General features: G+C 43.7%; 2 protein-coding genes across 3 annotated transcripts in view; one reads left to right on the forward strand and one right to left on the reverse strand.

The window, feature by feature from the left end:
• The window catches only part of LOC146380325 (spindle and centriole-associated protein 1-like), a 20,664-nt gene extending 14,237 nt beyond the window's left edge, over positions 1-6,427 (forward strand). Inside the window, exons 1-17 of one of the 2 annotated variants that reach the window (XM_084939320.1) lie at positions 1,204-1,432; positions 1,755-1,802; positions 1,894-2,034; positions 2,170-2,272; positions 2,472-2,590; positions 2,855-2,943; positions 3,033-3,175; positions 3,312-3,437; positions 3,541-3,815; positions 4,306-4,437; positions 4,512-4,638; positions 4,729-4,824; positions 4,925-5,358; positions 5,595-5,784; positions 5,862-5,940; positions 6,103-6,166; positions 6,268-6,427. In XM_084939320.1, coding sequence (XP_084795446.1) covers positions 1,337-1,432; positions 1,755-1,802; positions 1,894-2,034; positions 2,170-2,272; positions 2,472-2,590; positions 2,855-2,943; positions 3,033-3,175; positions 3,312-3,437; positions 3,541-3,815; positions 4,306-4,437; positions 4,512-4,638; positions 4,729-4,824; positions 4,925-5,358; positions 5,595-5,784; positions 5,862-5,940; positions 6,103-6,166; positions 6,268-6,324 — 2,319 coding nt within the window. In that variant the 5' untranslated portion in view covers positions 1,204-1,336 and the 3' untranslated portion in view covers positions 6,325-6,427. Of the gene's footprint in view, positions 1-1,203; positions 1,433-1,754; positions 1,803-1,893; positions 2,035-2,169; positions 2,273-2,471; positions 2,591-2,854; positions 2,944-3,032; positions 3,176-3,311; positions 3,438-3,540; positions 3,816-4,305; positions 4,438-4,511; positions 4,639-4,728; positions 4,825-4,924; positions 5,359-5,594; positions 5,785-5,861; positions 5,941-6,102; positions 6,167-6,267 lie in introns of those variants that run through there. The other variant, XM_084939321.1, reaches the window with a different exon arrangement.
• Positions 6,428-6,518: 91 nt separating this feature from the next.
• On the reverse strand, positions 6,519-14,416 carry LOC146380327 (uncharacterized). Its single transcript, XM_084939939.1, has 2 exons — positions 14,113-14,416; positions 6,519-12,263 (listed from the first exon to the last, which is right to left on the reverse strand). The coding sequence occupies exons 1-2, from the start codon at positions 14,414-14,416 to the stop codon at positions 9,487-9,489; spliced, it is 3,081 nt and encodes a 1,026-aa protein (XP_084796065.1). The 3' UTR covers positions 6,519-9,486.
• Positions 14,417-16,024: the final 1,608 nt, after the last annotated feature.

Below are 16,024 nucleotides of genomic sequence, written 5' to 3' on the forward strand. Positions count from 1 at the left end.
CTCAGCTCATCTGGAAGCAGGGCCTGGAGGAAGTGGTCACAAGCTAATTCGCCCTGGATGGTGGGGGGCATGTGGGCATAGGTGCGGTGGACCAGCCCTTCAATGTCATTAGCCAGGTCCCTAATGGATTCTCCTGGGCGGCGGCGGCGGCTGCAAAGTTCGGAGCGCAGCAGGCTCGGAGCAGAGCAAGAACCAAACCGCCTCTTCAGAGCCCCAACAAAAGCATCATAATCCCCCCTGCCCTCTGGGCTCAAAAGCAGCAAGCTAGACAGGGCATCGCCAGTAAGGCACATAGCTAGCTGCAGGGATTTCTCCTCAGCAGACCACCCACCAGCCCTGGCCAACAGCTCAAATTGTGCATGAAAAGCTTCCCAGTCAGCCTTGCCATCATACCTGGGGGTCTTCATGGAAGCGTGGAAAGTGTCTCTATGCGTCGGTATGTCTTTCTCCACACCCCCAGCCGCTGCAGAAGTCCCCAAATAGCTCTTTCGGCCACTCGAACGGTGAGAGGATGCAAAGCCGGCTTCTCTCGCCAAATCCGCGGTCGTTTGCCTCACCCGCTCTCTGTGCTCCGCGAACCTCCGGTCCCCGGCAGAGTAGTCGTGTCCGTGAGCCTCCGCTGTAGGTTCTCGCTTGATCTTGGAGTAATCCATCGGAAGCATTCCGCAAAGTCCCGCAAAAATCTCCAGCGTCCACAGCCAATACCGTGAGTCGGGGCGGCGCGAGCGCAGATAACTCCGGAGGCAAAAGCTTCGCTTTTACTTCTGACACCAGTGTAGCGTCCCTCGACAGAAGACACAGACGATCAGCGTTCCAGTTACCGGTGTTTATTCAGAAGAGTAACACGGGCTACTGTGGGCCGTAGCCAACGCCAAAACAACAGCATAAAGTGCGCTCTCCGCAACAGCATAACCCCCGACTCTCTCCTTCTCTTCCGCCCCACACACACACTCACTCTAGCCCCCACCCCCCGAACACTCTCAGCCAACCACACACCTGCTCTCCTCCAGACTCTCTGTCATTGGTAGCTGATCTGATTGACAGGCCAACCGGCCTCTAGACTACTGCACATTCAAGGACACTCAGTAAATCACCATGCTGCGGGTGTGGTCCAACTATGCCATAAGTAACTGGCAATTCTGAACACAAAACACTGATAACACAACAGTCAACTAACTTGTAACCCAGTCCGTTACAATACATTATTCATAGTTACAGAAGCTTCGCCATGGGAATGAGAGTTAACAGCTAGCTTGTTGTTACATACTAGACACTTTTGGTAAATGAAACGTGTGCAGCCTTAACGAAGTCTCCTTGTCGTATTGTTTGTGAGCAGATGTCGTTTGTGAGAGTGTGGCGTCCACAGCAGCACGCCAAAGGAAAAAGGCCTGTTCGCCCCAAGAAGGCAGCAGCTCAAAGAAGAGAGTGGGTGGTGAGTATTGACAGCTGAACAAATACTAGAGACATATGAAGGCCAGTCACAACTAAGCAAGCAGTCTTGTACTTGTACATATTTCTGTGCAATTACAAGACAGTCTACTCTTGCTTGCTGTGAATCTTCTCTACCATAAGCTGAAATAGAAAGGTATGAGGAGAGATTATTTGTTTTCTAGAGGTTACTCAGATCACCAGGGAATCTAATTTCTTACTAAACTAAAGAAACATGTTCATGGTGTAAAAAAACAAACATTCAAGCTAACCTTTTATAAGTTCCTTTATTTAGCCTGTCTAACTTCTCAGCGTTTTGGTTTCAGAGCACTGTCAACGACCTCTCTGTGCACAAGCTGACACCTGCGGAGCTGGTAAGGTGCAAGAACATTTGCACTTTTTATTTTTTAAGTGTTATTTACTGTACCTTGGTCTCACGATTGTCTGATTGTTCTTCTGGTTCAGAGTCATCGGCATGAGATCCACAAGTCTCACAACAAAGCAGCAGCTCAGTGGGAGCTGAAAGAGAAAGCCCTGAAACGGTGTCTCAGGCACGCAGGGAGCCCTGCACCCCTGGACCAGGCCAGTCTCAGCATCATCAGGGAGGTAAGTACAGTGCTGTGAGAATATATATATTTGCTCTGTTCCTGATTTTTCAGTTTCAGCATTGCACGTGTATCTGTATCTTTTTAGTGGCTCTTACAGTGTTGAGTTAAACTCAGTTGTGTGGCATTGCTGCAGGTTTTCTCTGATCAGCTGCTGCTGCAGGATGTGTTGGCCCGTTCTGACAAAGCCCTGGCTGTGGTCAAAGACCTGTTTGGAGATGCTCCACGCAGGCACACCGGTATCTGGCAACTTGTTTTGTGTGCAGATAAACAGATGCAGTGACTAGATAGAATAACTTCTTGTCCATTGCTTTATGTCATTGAGATACCCGATTGTTGAACATTGGGTGTTTGTCCCAGTATTTTCATTTTGAAGAGCCACAAATTCTCTCTGGTGGTTGCATAAGTATTGCTTCATGTCTAAATGTTTTTCCTCAGGACACCCCAGAGTGACTGTGGCTCCAAACTGTGACTCTGACTCAGAACTGCCTGTTCTTCAAAGACCAGATCGTCCAACTCATCTGTCTCTCCTCAGCCAGTCAATGATGGATCAAGAGGTGTGTGTGTGTGTGTGTGTGTTATTGAGACTGTCATTATTAGCTTCATAATACAGCATGTGCAATGTATAATCTAAAGAACAACAACTATGCTTATTAGTTTATTTTATTTCTTTTAATGATCTAAACCCTATATTTAACAGAAAACACTCCAGAGGTAACATATCCAATGCTTACACTGATTAAAAAAAGTGTATTTTTAAATACTATACACTGTTTTGAGTTTTTATTTGCATTTTACACAATTACAATGATTTATTTCAGGCTCTTAATGAACTGGAAGCTTCAGAGGACGACCACAGAGATGATGATGCCCGTCCTTCTACCAGTTCAGAGTATCATGTAATCCGAAGGTGCTAATCCCTGCTAACTGTTATACACTACAACAGTGACAGAGATGCTGCTGTCACTATTAGATTGCTCATAACGCTTTTATTTGCAGGGTCAATGTACAAAAAATGAAGGCGCAGCCTCGGGCTAGAGTGTCACAGCAACACAAAGGTCATCATCACATCCGTCACCATGGAGACAAGGATAATAGTCCCATGACACCCTGTACATCAGACAGGGCACCAGCTCAGACAGGTAAGATAAACAGATAATCAGAAGGTCTTAGTGCCATTAGAAGTGTGTTATATTTATTTTAGGTAGTGATCAAGAAATCATTTATTACAATCTGGCATTAGAGGTGAACATAAACACTTATCTAATGTCATTTCAGCTCTCAATGCCACCGTGGCTGTTCAGCGTGTTCGGTCCAGACAGAGTCAGTCGGAGGACGCCAGAGAGGAAACATCAGTCCTGGTTTCTCAGGTTCTTAATTCTGAACCGCCTCAGAGCAAGTCAGGTAATATCTGCAAGGGATGGATTTTCTCCAAAATGAAATACTCTGTTTGAAGATGAGACCATGTCAGAAAATTGATGTTGTTCTTCTTTTATATGCTGAACAGACTGGATCGGTAGTCACACCAGCAGAGGCAGGAAGTGTGTTTCCCAGGGTTCAGAGCTGGACGGCTCCTCTGTTGCCTCTCTCAGCGGGGATCAGTCCAGTCTGGGCCTGCTGCAGGCCATGTTGGGTCAGGTGGAGTCGGATTTGGACGCACTGAGCCCTGATACAGCACCAACATCTGCACAGAGTCCCAAAAAGCACAGAACACAAAGCCTTACTGGATTTTCTGTGGCCTTGGTCTCTACACTGGGACGTTTGGTGCACCTCCTTAAAAAGGTACTGCCGGATAACAAAAAAGGTTTTGTCACACAAGCTTGTGGAGATTATTATTCAAACTAAAGATAATCCATGCAGGCTTTACTCGCATAAACAAAAAATAAGAGCGTGGTACCATTGTCACTGCATCTTTTAGTTTATAGGATATAGGATACATTCATTTCTTATTAAATGTTGGTTTTATTTAAAAAGTCATGTCATCGATGGGGATGCAAGGAGACACGAATTCCTAGTTTGAAATCTTTAGATAGCAGCAAAAGCACATTTTAGAAATGCTTGATCTGTAAAATGTTTGTTACTATTACTGATTTAGCATCACTAATGCTGAAAGTCTCATGTAAATATGCTGAAGCACAGTTCTTATCTTTTTCAGGGGTCTTCACATTAATAAATAGAATCAGTTTTTAAATTTTAGGGCAGGTTTGCTTTGATGCAAATATTTGCAGTCTGCTATATGTGTTTAAATCACTGTCTGCCTGTAATGTGTTAGAGGGAAGATGAAGCTCAGAAGGAGGCACAGGAGAGGAGAAAACTGGAGGAGGAGCTGAAAGAGCAGCAGAGGCTCATTGATGCTCTCACTGCTGAAACCATGACTCTGAGAGAGGAGGCTACAGCCGTGCAGGTGGGACTGGGCTTAGGTTATTGTTACTCCAGCTATGCTGATAAATCACGAGTTGGTGACGATGTGCCTCTCAGGCAGGGTTACAGCAGCGGACGGCAGAGCTGGAGCGGAAGTTGGACACAGTGGTGTTGGCGATGGGAGGGCTCGGACTGCTGAGTGAACACAGTGGCCAAACCCCACACTCTGAGGTTAAAGTTGCAGGTTTGTGCAGTCTGTCTGTGTATATTCTGTCCAGAGGAATTTGGTAAATGGTGAAAATGGTTTATATTTTGGTGAACTGTTGGTATACAGGCTGTCAGTCTGCGACGGGTGCTGAGCGAGTACCTGTTTCTTCTGCCGTCCTCCTCTCACCACCTCAACAGCGGGACCACTTTCAGCATGTTCCTGGTAACTTTCTCACTTCCAAAATTATTATCTGATTTCAAATATTCAGCACAGAAATGATTCACCTTGAGGCGGCTAATTTTTGTTTCTCGTTCTTCCACAGCAACTTATCCTGCGCCACCGCACCGGCAGCTTCCTGCTGTGGATCTCCTGCGCTCCTATGGGGACCTCCGCGCTCACAGCTCAGACTCTAGTCTCAGCAGTCTGCCCCTAGTTCAGCTTCCCTCTGCTTCCTCGCTATCGCTGACCTCTGACCCTCTTCGCTCACAGAGGTCTCCGGGCACAGTGCTAGCTGAGATTGCTCAGCTGAGCAGAGAGACCGATCTTATCAGGGCTCAACTCAGCCAGGCAAAGGGCCTCGGGTCAGGGGTCAGAGAATCGTTCGACAGTGGCAATGAGAGAAGAGGGTCGAGCTGCAGCAGCACCGGGAGAGTAACACCTCAGAGCGCTGCAGAGAGCAGGATGTCTGGGTCCAGCTGTAAAGAGAGGCGGAGCCAGCATGTGTGGACTCCTGAAGAACAACAGCTGACTCAACAGGTGAGATTTAAGGGGTTGTTTGAAGCTCTCTGAGAGCAGCTCACCTTTTAGAGGTGGAGTAGTGGCTCCCCTGACTCCGCCTAACTTTCTGACCCTCCCTTCATAGCGTGATGGGACAGGTGTGTCGAGGAATGAACTGCGCTGAGCCTTTAGGTGGCCTCCTCATTCAGATTTAGTAATGATTCACATGCAGTGTGTGTCTCGTTTGTTGTTGTTGTTTTTTTTTGTTTTTTTAGGCAACATCACCCAACACTTTCAGTGCAAACAGCGTGGAGCAGCGCCTCCTGGAGCTGAACAGGCAGAGCGCTGCAGCCCGAGGTCGACTGCTGGAAATAATCGAGCAACAGAAGCAAAGTGTTTCAGCCAGAGTCTCTCCCTCTATCTCCCCGATCTCGGCTTCTGCCTTCAGCCCGAATCCAGAATCCCGTGGGTAAAAGCAACATGTCGCTGTCTGTTTGGAGCACACATGACAGTTTAAAATCATTACGCCTCATCTTTTGCAGCGGAACGCCTGGAGGCATCAGAGCTGCTGCCTGAGCGGGAGCTCCGGTCACACAGTGGTGGCGGTGAGGGTGAGAGGAAGTGAGTATCAGATCAGCTCAGAGAGGGATGTTATGACAAATAACAGCAAGGTTCTTTTTACCATTTGTTTCCAGCACCTTAAACAGACACAAAGTGATGATGTCAGGAAGAAGAACTGACTGAAGATCACATGATGTAGATGATTAATTATCTTTGCTGCAGGTTTGCTGGCTCTGATGCATCTTCTCACAGTTTTGAAAGAGAAACCAGGGATGGCAAAACACAGGTAAACACACACACACACACACACACACACATACATACACACTGTGCATTATTTACATGTCGTTGCTTGGATTTGAAAAAAACTTTCTTCATTGTCAATAGATGGACAAGGAGAGAGCTCGAGAAGGCTGGTTTGCATTGTCTGCTCACGTGAGGTGACAAGAAGGACAACCCAGCATACCTGAAGATGTTTATTACACGGAATGTTCTTACTATTTTTATCTGTTTTATTAATGATTGAATTAAAATGTTTCTACTTTTATACATTGTTTTTTTTGTCTTCACTGTGACAAGTTTCTTTCTCCATTTGACGGACGTGACCCACATTTCCAATTTATTAGAATGAACTTCTGTTTGCCATTTCTTTGGGTTTTCCTCCTCAGTGTTACATCTGAGTACTTAGAAAACCCTACAGCTGAGTAATGTGTGAGCAGATGCAATTAATTTTTAATCTGTCTTCATTCAGTCTTACTTACTTGACTGTTTTTCCTTGCTGAGCATATGGAAGTTTGTTTTGTGGTGGAGTTGTAATCTGCAAATACAGTCTGCATCTCCACCTGTTCGTTTATGTTTGAGGCTGTTCATTGGTTTCCTTATCTCACATATATGAAGGTTTATAAAACTGTTTTAATGTATAATGAGTGCCTTGCAAAATGTGCTTACACCTCTGGTGGTAAATGGACTGATTCTTATAGAGCGCTTTTCTACTCTCCCGGAGTACTCAAAGCGCTCTATACAACATGCCTCATTCACCCAATCACACCCATTCTCACAAGCACTTTGTCTATACGTAGTGCTTTCTAAGTACATTCATACTCCGATGGATGTCAGTTGGGGTTAGTATCTTGCCCAAGGATACTTGACATGCAGACTGGAGGAGCCAGGGATCGAACCACCAACCTTCCGATCAGTAGGTGACCAGCTCTACCTCCTGAGCTACAGCTGTGGTTATGTAGTCTCTAGTATAATATGTACATGCAGTGCTTCATTTTACAGTATACTGTAATGATCGTCCTTCCAGGAAATTTGAAACATCAGACACTTAATACCCTTTGAATTTTTTTTCTGCGCCAGTTTGAACATTTCCAGTTTAGAAATATCTCTATTTATAGAAAGAAAACTAAATTAAAATCAGGCTTTATTTGACAAGCATATGCTGGCATCCATGAAAGAGTGAAATTTAGACGCAGACACTCTCCCATGATGCCAGTGGTTTTACTTGGAACCCCTGTTGGTAATGACACATGCGGTTTTTCAAACCTTAGCTCATGATTAATAGTAGGTAGGTCAGCTACCACCTCCATAGAGAACAACCTCCACTAGGGTTTAAATAGCTGGGACTCTCCACCTTTTTGTTTTTCAAACTGAACAAACCTCTTGGATGAGAAGTGAAATGTTTTAAAGGAGTCAGGCTGCCTTTTTTTTTTCAAGGTCTTAAGACACCCATGACCTGATTGACTAGGAACCTACACAGACATGGAGTCAGCATGTCTTGTAGATTTCAAACGACATGCAGATAATATAAAGACTGTATCCAGTCTTTGTTTATCTTGGGTCTGTGTTTGAGTCCTTCCTGGCAGATAGAACAGTTCATTTTACCTGAGATTTACTGCTTAAAGCACATATGATAAAACACTAAATGGATCTAGGCAATCAAGATTTGAGACTTGCAACATAAGAAAATGTAATTTTTCAGAAGCTGACCACGCTGCAGCTGTCAGCCAGCGACCAGGACAGCGAGCCGGGCGAGCTCATCTACCGTGTCACCAAACAGACGAGCCTGGGACACCTCGAGCATGCTGCCAGTCCAGGTAGACCAGACCTATATGTCAGTGTTTTTAGAAAGGACGCAAAAGTAAAGATGAACGCCAAACTAAACCAAACCAAACTTTTCCCACCGCTTGGTGAGTAGTTGGCATCCTACATGCAAACTGCAGATGACTATGGCAATCTGATAGCAATCACAATTATGTTTTTGGTGCAGCAGACCCTGATTTCACCTGGCAACCACCACAAACCAGTGGCTTTACCCCTAAAGTTGCCAGGGGTGTGCAGCGCTGTGGTCCATTGATCACCTCTCCGGTTTGAGCCTGTCCAAAGACATGCTTGTCAATTGGTGATTCTAAAGTGCCTGTTGGTGTGATGGAAGTATTTAAAAAAGTGACGGCAGGGTGTGGAGACGGGAGCTGAGCCGAGGAAGCCTTCATGCATCAAATACCAAGAGAGTCAGGGGAACACCGGGGAGGACAACAACAAAACTAAAACAGGGAGCTAAGAACTTAATCACAAAAACTCGACTTCACTACCGTATGTTTTCAATGTTTTTGTCACTTTTTACACAATCAAAGTCAAAGTAATGTCAGTACTTCCAAGCTTTAAACCCTGCATGGTCGTACTCTCTCCTGCACTCCATATTATCCTTTGTTGATCTGCACACGTCTGTTGCTGCCACGGACGTCGCACGCTCGTACGTCATTGTCATGAGACACTCTCGCGAAGAAAATGACGAGGATTAGTAACGCAGTAATGTGGCCTGCTTACGGGAAAGTAACAGTAATCTAATTACCTTTTTTGCAATAGTAATCCCTTACTTTACTCGTTACTTGAAAAAAGTAATCAGACTATGCGGTGTTGCCATCTCTGGTCCAAATACAGAAAGTATCATAGAAAGATTTAAGGTATCGTGCCACATTTGACCTCTGACCTCTTGTTCATGGTTAATAAATTAAGAGTCAAAGGGAAAGACAAATTTGAAACTTTGTTACTTACTACCGTTGTTTGGAATAGATAGGAATATAGGGAATTCTATATTTTTATTTAAAGACAGGACTCACATGTTTTCATTTCTAGTCTTTAAAACCTGTCTCTACCCATCTAGTATTAATTCCTTCTGGGATGAAAGTATGTATATTATGCACACACACAAACACACATGCAGCTATTACCCATTTCTTGTTTTTATACCTAAGATGAATTATTGTTGAATGAAGACATTTTTCAAACACATGTAAAATGTGGCCAATTGTGTTTATTGGGTAAAGGAAAAGGTAGAAGGGGGAAAAGGGGGGATAGAAAGAAGGAAAGAGAGAGAGGAGAGAAAACCCCAACTATCCCCTCTGAGCAAGCACCAGGCGACAGTGGATAGGAAAAACTCCTTTAAAGTGAAAGAAACCTAAAGGAGAAACCTATGGCAGAACCAGGCTCAGGAGGGGGCAGTCAACTGCCGGGACTGGTCGGGGGGTGAGGGTGAAAAAAGAAAAGGGAGGGAGGGGAAGGGGAAGGGGGAAAATGAAGATGGAATAGAGGTGGAGGAAGACGAGGTTACATCAGGTGAGAAGCAGCAGTGTCTCTCCTCCAGAACCAGAAGAAGCGTTTTTTCTTCTTTTTCAGATACTCTTCCACGAGCACTTTTTTCTCAATGATGAGGGTTTTCAGCTCATCCATTGTTTCTGTGTTTTCTTTCTCAAGTTTGCTGCATCTTTTCACCATGTCTTCTAATTGTTCTTGTTTTTCTTTAAGATGGTCTTTCAGTTCTTTAACTGTTGCCTCCTCTATTTGCTTTGCCTTGTGCACATCTGTGTGCATGTCTTCCAGCTGCTGGTTTCTCTTCTGGATATCTTGAAGTCTACACTGCAGGTCTTTATGTGTTTTCTGTTGTTCTTGCTTTTGCGCCTGGATTTCAGTGTTTTTGTGCTTCAAGGTCTTAGAAAGTTCTTCAAGTTCTGTATTTTTTCTCAGCATTTCATTGATGCTACTCTGCATCGCTGAGCATTGATTTTCCAGTTTTGTCTTTTCTCCTTCCAGTACAGTTGTTTTGTACTTCGTTTCATTATACAATTCTTGGAGTACTTGATTTTTCCTCTGGAGAATAAGTTTTTCTTCTTCCTGTTGTATTTTCTGCTGGTCTTTTTCTTGAAGCAGCTCGTTATTTCCGTGCACTTTTTTATCAAGCCTGATTTGGAGCGATCTGTGTTTTTCCTCCATCTCGTCAAGCTTGGAGTCCATTTCCTTCTGTTTCATTTCCATTTGCTTCTTGTTTTGAAGCAACTGTTGATTTTTGTGCAGAGTTTTGTCATGCTTCACCTGCAGAGCTTTGTGTTTTTCCTCCATGGCTTGGAGTTTGCTCTGCAGGTCGCTCTGCTCTACGGGCTGCTGTTTCTTGTCTTGGAGGATCTCCTTATTTCTCTCCAGAGCTTCATCAAGAATTACTTGCAAGCCTTCATTTTGTTTCTCGATGTTCCTCAGCTTGCAATCCATTTCTTCCTGTTGTATTTTCTGTTGGTCTTTCTCGTGAAGCAACTCTTTATTTTTGAGGAGTGTTTCCTCAAGAGTTATTTGGAGCATTTTGCATTTTTCCTCCAAGACTTCAAACTTGCGGTCCGTTTCTTTCTCGAGCATTTCTTGTTGCTCTCTCTCTTGAATGAACTCTTTATTTCTGTGCACTTTTTTATCGAGCCTGATTTGGAGCGATCTGTGTTTTTCCTCCATCTCGTCAAGCTTGGAGTCCATTTCCTTCTGTTTCATTTCCATTTGCTTCTTGTTTTGAAGCAACTGTTGATTTTTGTGCAGAGTTTTGTCATGCTTCACCTGCAGAGCTTTGTGTTTTTCCTCCATGGCTTGGAGTTTGCTCTGCAGGTCGCTCTGCTCTACGGGCTGTTGTTTCTTGTCTTGGAGGATCTCCTTATTTCTCTCCAGAGCTTCATCAAGCATAACTTGCAAGCCTTCATTCTGTGTCTTGATGTTCTTCAGCTTGCAATCCATTGCTTCCTTTTGTATTTTCTGTTGGTCTTTCTCGTGAAGCAACTCTTTATTTCTTTCCAGAGCTTCATCAAACATAACTTGCAAGCCTTCATTCTGTGTCTTGATGTTCTTCAGCTTGCAATACATTTCTTCCTTTTGTATTTTCTGTTGGTCTTTCTCGTGAAGGATCTCTTTATTTCTCTCCAGAGCTTCATCAAGCATAGCTTGCAAGCCTTCATTTTGTTTCTCGATGTTCCTCATCTTGCAATCCATTTCTTCCTGATGTATTTTCTGTTGGTCTTTCTCGTGAAGCATCTCTTTATTTTTGAGCAGTGTTTCCTCAAGAGTCATTTGCAGCATTTTCAGTTCTTCCTCCAAGACTTCAAGCTTGGAGTCCGTTTCTTTCTCGAGCATTTCTTGTTGCTCTCTCTCTTGAATGAACTCTTTATTTCTGTGCACTGTTTTATCGAGCCTGATTTGGAGCAATCTGTATTTTTCCTCCATCTCGTCAACATTGGAGTCCATTTCTTTCTTTTCCATTGCCATTTGCTTCTTGTCTTGAAGCAACTGTTGGTTTTTTTGCAGAGTTTTATCATGTTTCACCTGCAGCGCTTTGTATTTTTCCTCCATGGCTTGGAGCTTGCTCTGCAGGTCTCTCTGCTGTGTGGACTGTTGTTTCTCTTCTTGGTGGATTTCTTTCAGTTTTTCCAGAGCTTCGTCAAGCTTCTCTTGGAGCTCCTGATTCTTCTTGAGCATGTTTTCCTGTTTTATGCTCTCTTTTTTCTCCTTTTGGAGCAGATCTTTATTTTTTTCCAGAGCTCCATCAAGCTTTTCTTGGAGCTCCTGATTCTTCTTGAGCATTTTATCCCCTTTAATGCTCTCTTTTGTCTCCTTTTGGAGCAGATCTTTAATTTTTTCCAGAGCTCCATCAAGCTTTTCTTGGAGCTCCTGATTCTTCTCGTCTTGGAGAGCCCATTGTTTCTCCTCAATAATACCCTGTTTTTCTTGAAGCTGGTAGGATAATTCTTCTAATTCAGCGCTCTTTCTCTCATTTTCTTCCGTCAGGATCTTAATCTTCTCTCTGTTCATGAGATTTTCATTCTCCATTTCTTCCACTCGCTTTTCCTCTAACTCTACCTGTTCATCCCAAGGAAGAGAGCTGATATAAGGGTCTAGGGACTCATACCATGGAATAGAGCTGGGGTCAACTTCTTGTCTTTCTTGCTGTTTCTGAGACATGTTGGAGTCTGTATACCGTGAGTACGGAAAGGATCCAAATGTTTGAAAATTCTTTACTGGTGAACGTTTGAATGCTGCTAACACAAGTGCTGCAAATAACGGACTAACAGTTGTACATCCTCACCCCTACTTAAGAATTCATGAGCCTGTGACATCAGAATTCCATAAGCCAATGAGGTTGTCACATGACATTTTTGAACGAGGTCATGTTTTTGTATGAATTGTTTTTTAAATAACATCAACATTCCGTAAGCCAATGAGGTTCTTACATGACTTTTCTTACAGTACTCACATAAATTTGAAAAAAAAAAAAAAAAACTAACTTTATTCTTCACTTCTTTCTTTTGAGGCATTTTTTTGTGCACATGGCAGTTGTCCCCCATCCTCCTATTGTTCCCTGTCATTCGTCCACACCTGTTGCTGTAGTCGAGCTGTGGCAGCCCCCTCTGCTAAGCTCTTGTTTTGGGCAGATTCTTCGTGGCTGGCTGGCTGATTGGACCCCTCCTTCAGCCTATCCCACGGGCTTTCTCCTGTTCCCAAATACCATATGTTCCTTCATGTTCAGCACATTAATAATTTCCTGCATGTTATTCCCCCAACACTGCACTATGTGTATCTCTTTGAGATGATGAATAGGCTGCACGCACATGAAAAATGTGTAAAATGCACAAAATGAACTGGGCTGTGGATGAATAAAAACACTTCTTCTTTTTGTAAGAAAAAAAGGTTTTCCTTTAAGTAATTTTGGCTGGAGGCCTATGGATGAAATGTATATATTGCTTCCTGTAGTGATAAGCTGTGACAGTATTAGCAAATGACAGATTGTAGCTGGAGAGGGCAGGGTATCCTCTGAGGAAACATGTATTGCACTTTTCTCTCATGTTCAGTATGTTTCTTTCGTGATATGGTGCACTTTCAAGAGACTTTACAGTAGATTAACTTATGGGAATGTAAGCAGTGATGAATGAGGGGCCAGAGGGGGAGAGGTCTGTCACCCAATCCACGGTAAAAGTTGGAAAATGTGGGTCATACTTTGCCTCTGGTTTTGGCAATGATGCCTCTTATATGTGAGCTTCTAGTTTGAAGCATGACCTGAGTGTGAGGGCCTCAAAGCCCACAGATACCACAGAGACATGGAGTGGTTAGATTACAGTAGCAGCTTGGCCAACAGAAAGAGACTCCACGAGCCTGCTGAGAGGAAATAACGCAAATTGCGTGTGTTTTTTCTTCTTTTTAATGAACAGAGCTGTCAGCACTCTTCGTGAGCTACACTGTCCAAGATCCGGTCAAGTCCAAACTTGATCCCCGTGGGGACGGCGTGATCTGAGCCCGGCCCCTCTCTTGCACTGTTAAAGAACAAACACGGCACAGTTTGCCATTTGTGAGGGCAGTTAACCGGTTTTTTGGAGGAGTCTGCTGTGTCCGTGCAGCTGTCGCTTGCCAGGCAGCAGATGCAGCTTTTAACAGGGAGATACTGTGAGTCTGCTGAGTTTATGAGAGGAAACCAAAGCTCCCAGCAGGTCATATTAAATGATATTTACAATATCAAATTCAAGGCATCCTGTACATAAGCAGTGGGGTGTGTATGAGGTTGGCTTATGGGATACAGTATGGTAAGATTTATATGGAATGAATAAAATCAAAAAGGTTTTACTGAGACTGTAAATTCTGAAGTGAACAAAGACTGCACTCTCCCCACTGAAGCAACAGGTCAGGCAGTTTTAGTGCACCGACGTTATCTCAGTGTCTCTCTCACATGAATCACACGTAAGTCTACAGAACACAGGGGATTTAACTATGAAACTTCCTATACAAGAGTTTAACTTAAAGACCCCCCCCCCCAAACATTTAGTTTTTATTCTGTTTGCGCTTTGCTCTTCACATGTTTAAGCGCTCTTCTTTCAGTACTACTCATAATATTAGTGGGATTATCAGAAGCGAGAGTGAGTGCAAGTTATGGGCTTGTACCTGCACCGGAGTCCTTGTTCTCCTTGTTGTTTGTCCCGGGCTCCGGTGACTGTCGGTCGTTATCGCAGCTCCCCTGATCAAGTCGCGCATCCGTGCTGGAGCAGCAGTAGCGCAGCTCGCATTTCCCGCAGCAGATTATCGCGTCCACCCCGTCTATCTTCTCCGGGCACTGAAAGCCCTCTTTCCAGACACCCTGGGAGTCCCGCCAGCCGTGGCAAAACTCCCCGCTCGCTTTCACGTCAATAATGACCAACAGCAGAGTCACAATCGCGGTGACAGACATCGGGAAACCTCCTCCCCACATTCTCGGCCAGGTGGCCCGCGGCCGCACGCTGGCGCACTGGAAGAGAATGAGAGGCTTTTACTCCCCGCGTCTAAGCTGGTGAGGGGGGTGATACGCTGGGTCGGTCCGATGAAGGGAGCAGGAGGGATGCAATGCAGGAGCCACAAACCACTTAGAGGCTGTCATTTGTTAGAGAAATCGCGTGCGTAATTCTCCAAAAGTGACTCCGGTTATTCAGGAGATGCACAAAAACCAAATGGATACTACTACTAAAAAAAAAAGTCAGAAAATATATGAATTTATAAGTTTGACTGATATTCCAGTTGCAAACCCTCGGAGGTCTGGTAAATCCAGTGTAGAGAAACTAATGGATTTCCTTTGGCACTGCAGCGAGGCTGAACTCTTCAAATGACTTTCCTCGGGGATCCAGAGAAACTAACACTTGTAGCCTGATCCATGGGCGCGCAGCTGCTGTCAGCCTCGAGTCCTCTCACAGCCAGCCCCGTGCGTAAAGATAACGTTTCAAACTTTTGTGGCTTGGCCTGCATTGTTGAGTGTCAGAAGTCAGTCAACCAAATCTGTGTCAGTCTTGAACTGAAGCCCACAGAGTCTAACCCACCCTGTGTCAGAGTGAGAGGGGCGTGTAAAAAGTCAGATGCAAATCCACACCTCACTGTAACAACCAGAGTAAATATACAGGGAATACCAACAAACTACATACCACTGGTCAAAATGCTGCAATTTAGTTGATATTTTTAAAAAAGTAAAATAAGAAGATATATCATCCGACCGTCTTTTTTGCCAACAGTCGTCCAGATTGGATCTCAAATTTTTAACTTGAGGTCAGAGGGATTTTTCTCAGTGAAAAAAAAAACTGCAGTTTGGCTTAAAATACATTATTCATATGTTATACCGATTTCCAGGTATACAGATAGACTATTTGAATTTGTTGTTATTATTATTATACTATAAACTACTATTAAAATGCTACTACCTTGAAGGAAAGACACCATGTGTCCAGTTAAATATTGTTGTTGGTTTGTCGCAATTGTCAGGCCATCCTACAGCGTTAATTTTTTGAGTGAACTTACCCCACAGTGCAACCTAAACCAGTTCAGTCTGAGCCTTGTGCGATATAAAAATAAATAAATAAACCCTATCAGTTCCTCTCTGGTTAAGAGCAGATGAAACATTTGACAGTTGGACATGTCTGTGCCAACACCAGCAGACATTTAAATAGTGACATTGCCATCTAGTGGTGATTCCAGATATTAATGCAAAGTTTTTATTTTTTGTATGGCGGTTATTTGGGAAAGTTAGCAACAACTAGTGAAAGTTCCCATAAGTTTTTTTTTTTCTCTCTGGAGGTTAATTTAAATAACATTTGAAGAGCGGGGATGTTCTCATAAGGCCTAGACAAATAGCCTTAGACAAGATTTTTCAAGAACCTCACCTTCATTCAGAAAACATCTCTAAGATTTTTATTTCTATTTAATTTTGAATCAGTTTTTTAAAATTCAGTTTACTATCATTGTATTTTTATTGCGATATGAACGTATTTATCAAAGGCAAATTTTTTGATCAGACTGACAAAGAAATTAAAATCACATCAATATTTCTGATTGAATT

Source organism: Perissodus microlepis, chromosome 9, assembly GCF_051167445.1.
Source record: "Perissodus microlepis isolate ML-2025 ecotype Zambia chromosome 9, ASM5116744v1, whole genome shotgun sequence".
Classification (NCBI taxonomy): Eukaryota; Metazoa; Chordata; class Actinopteri; order Cichliformes; family Cichlidae; genus Perissodus; species Perissodus microlepis.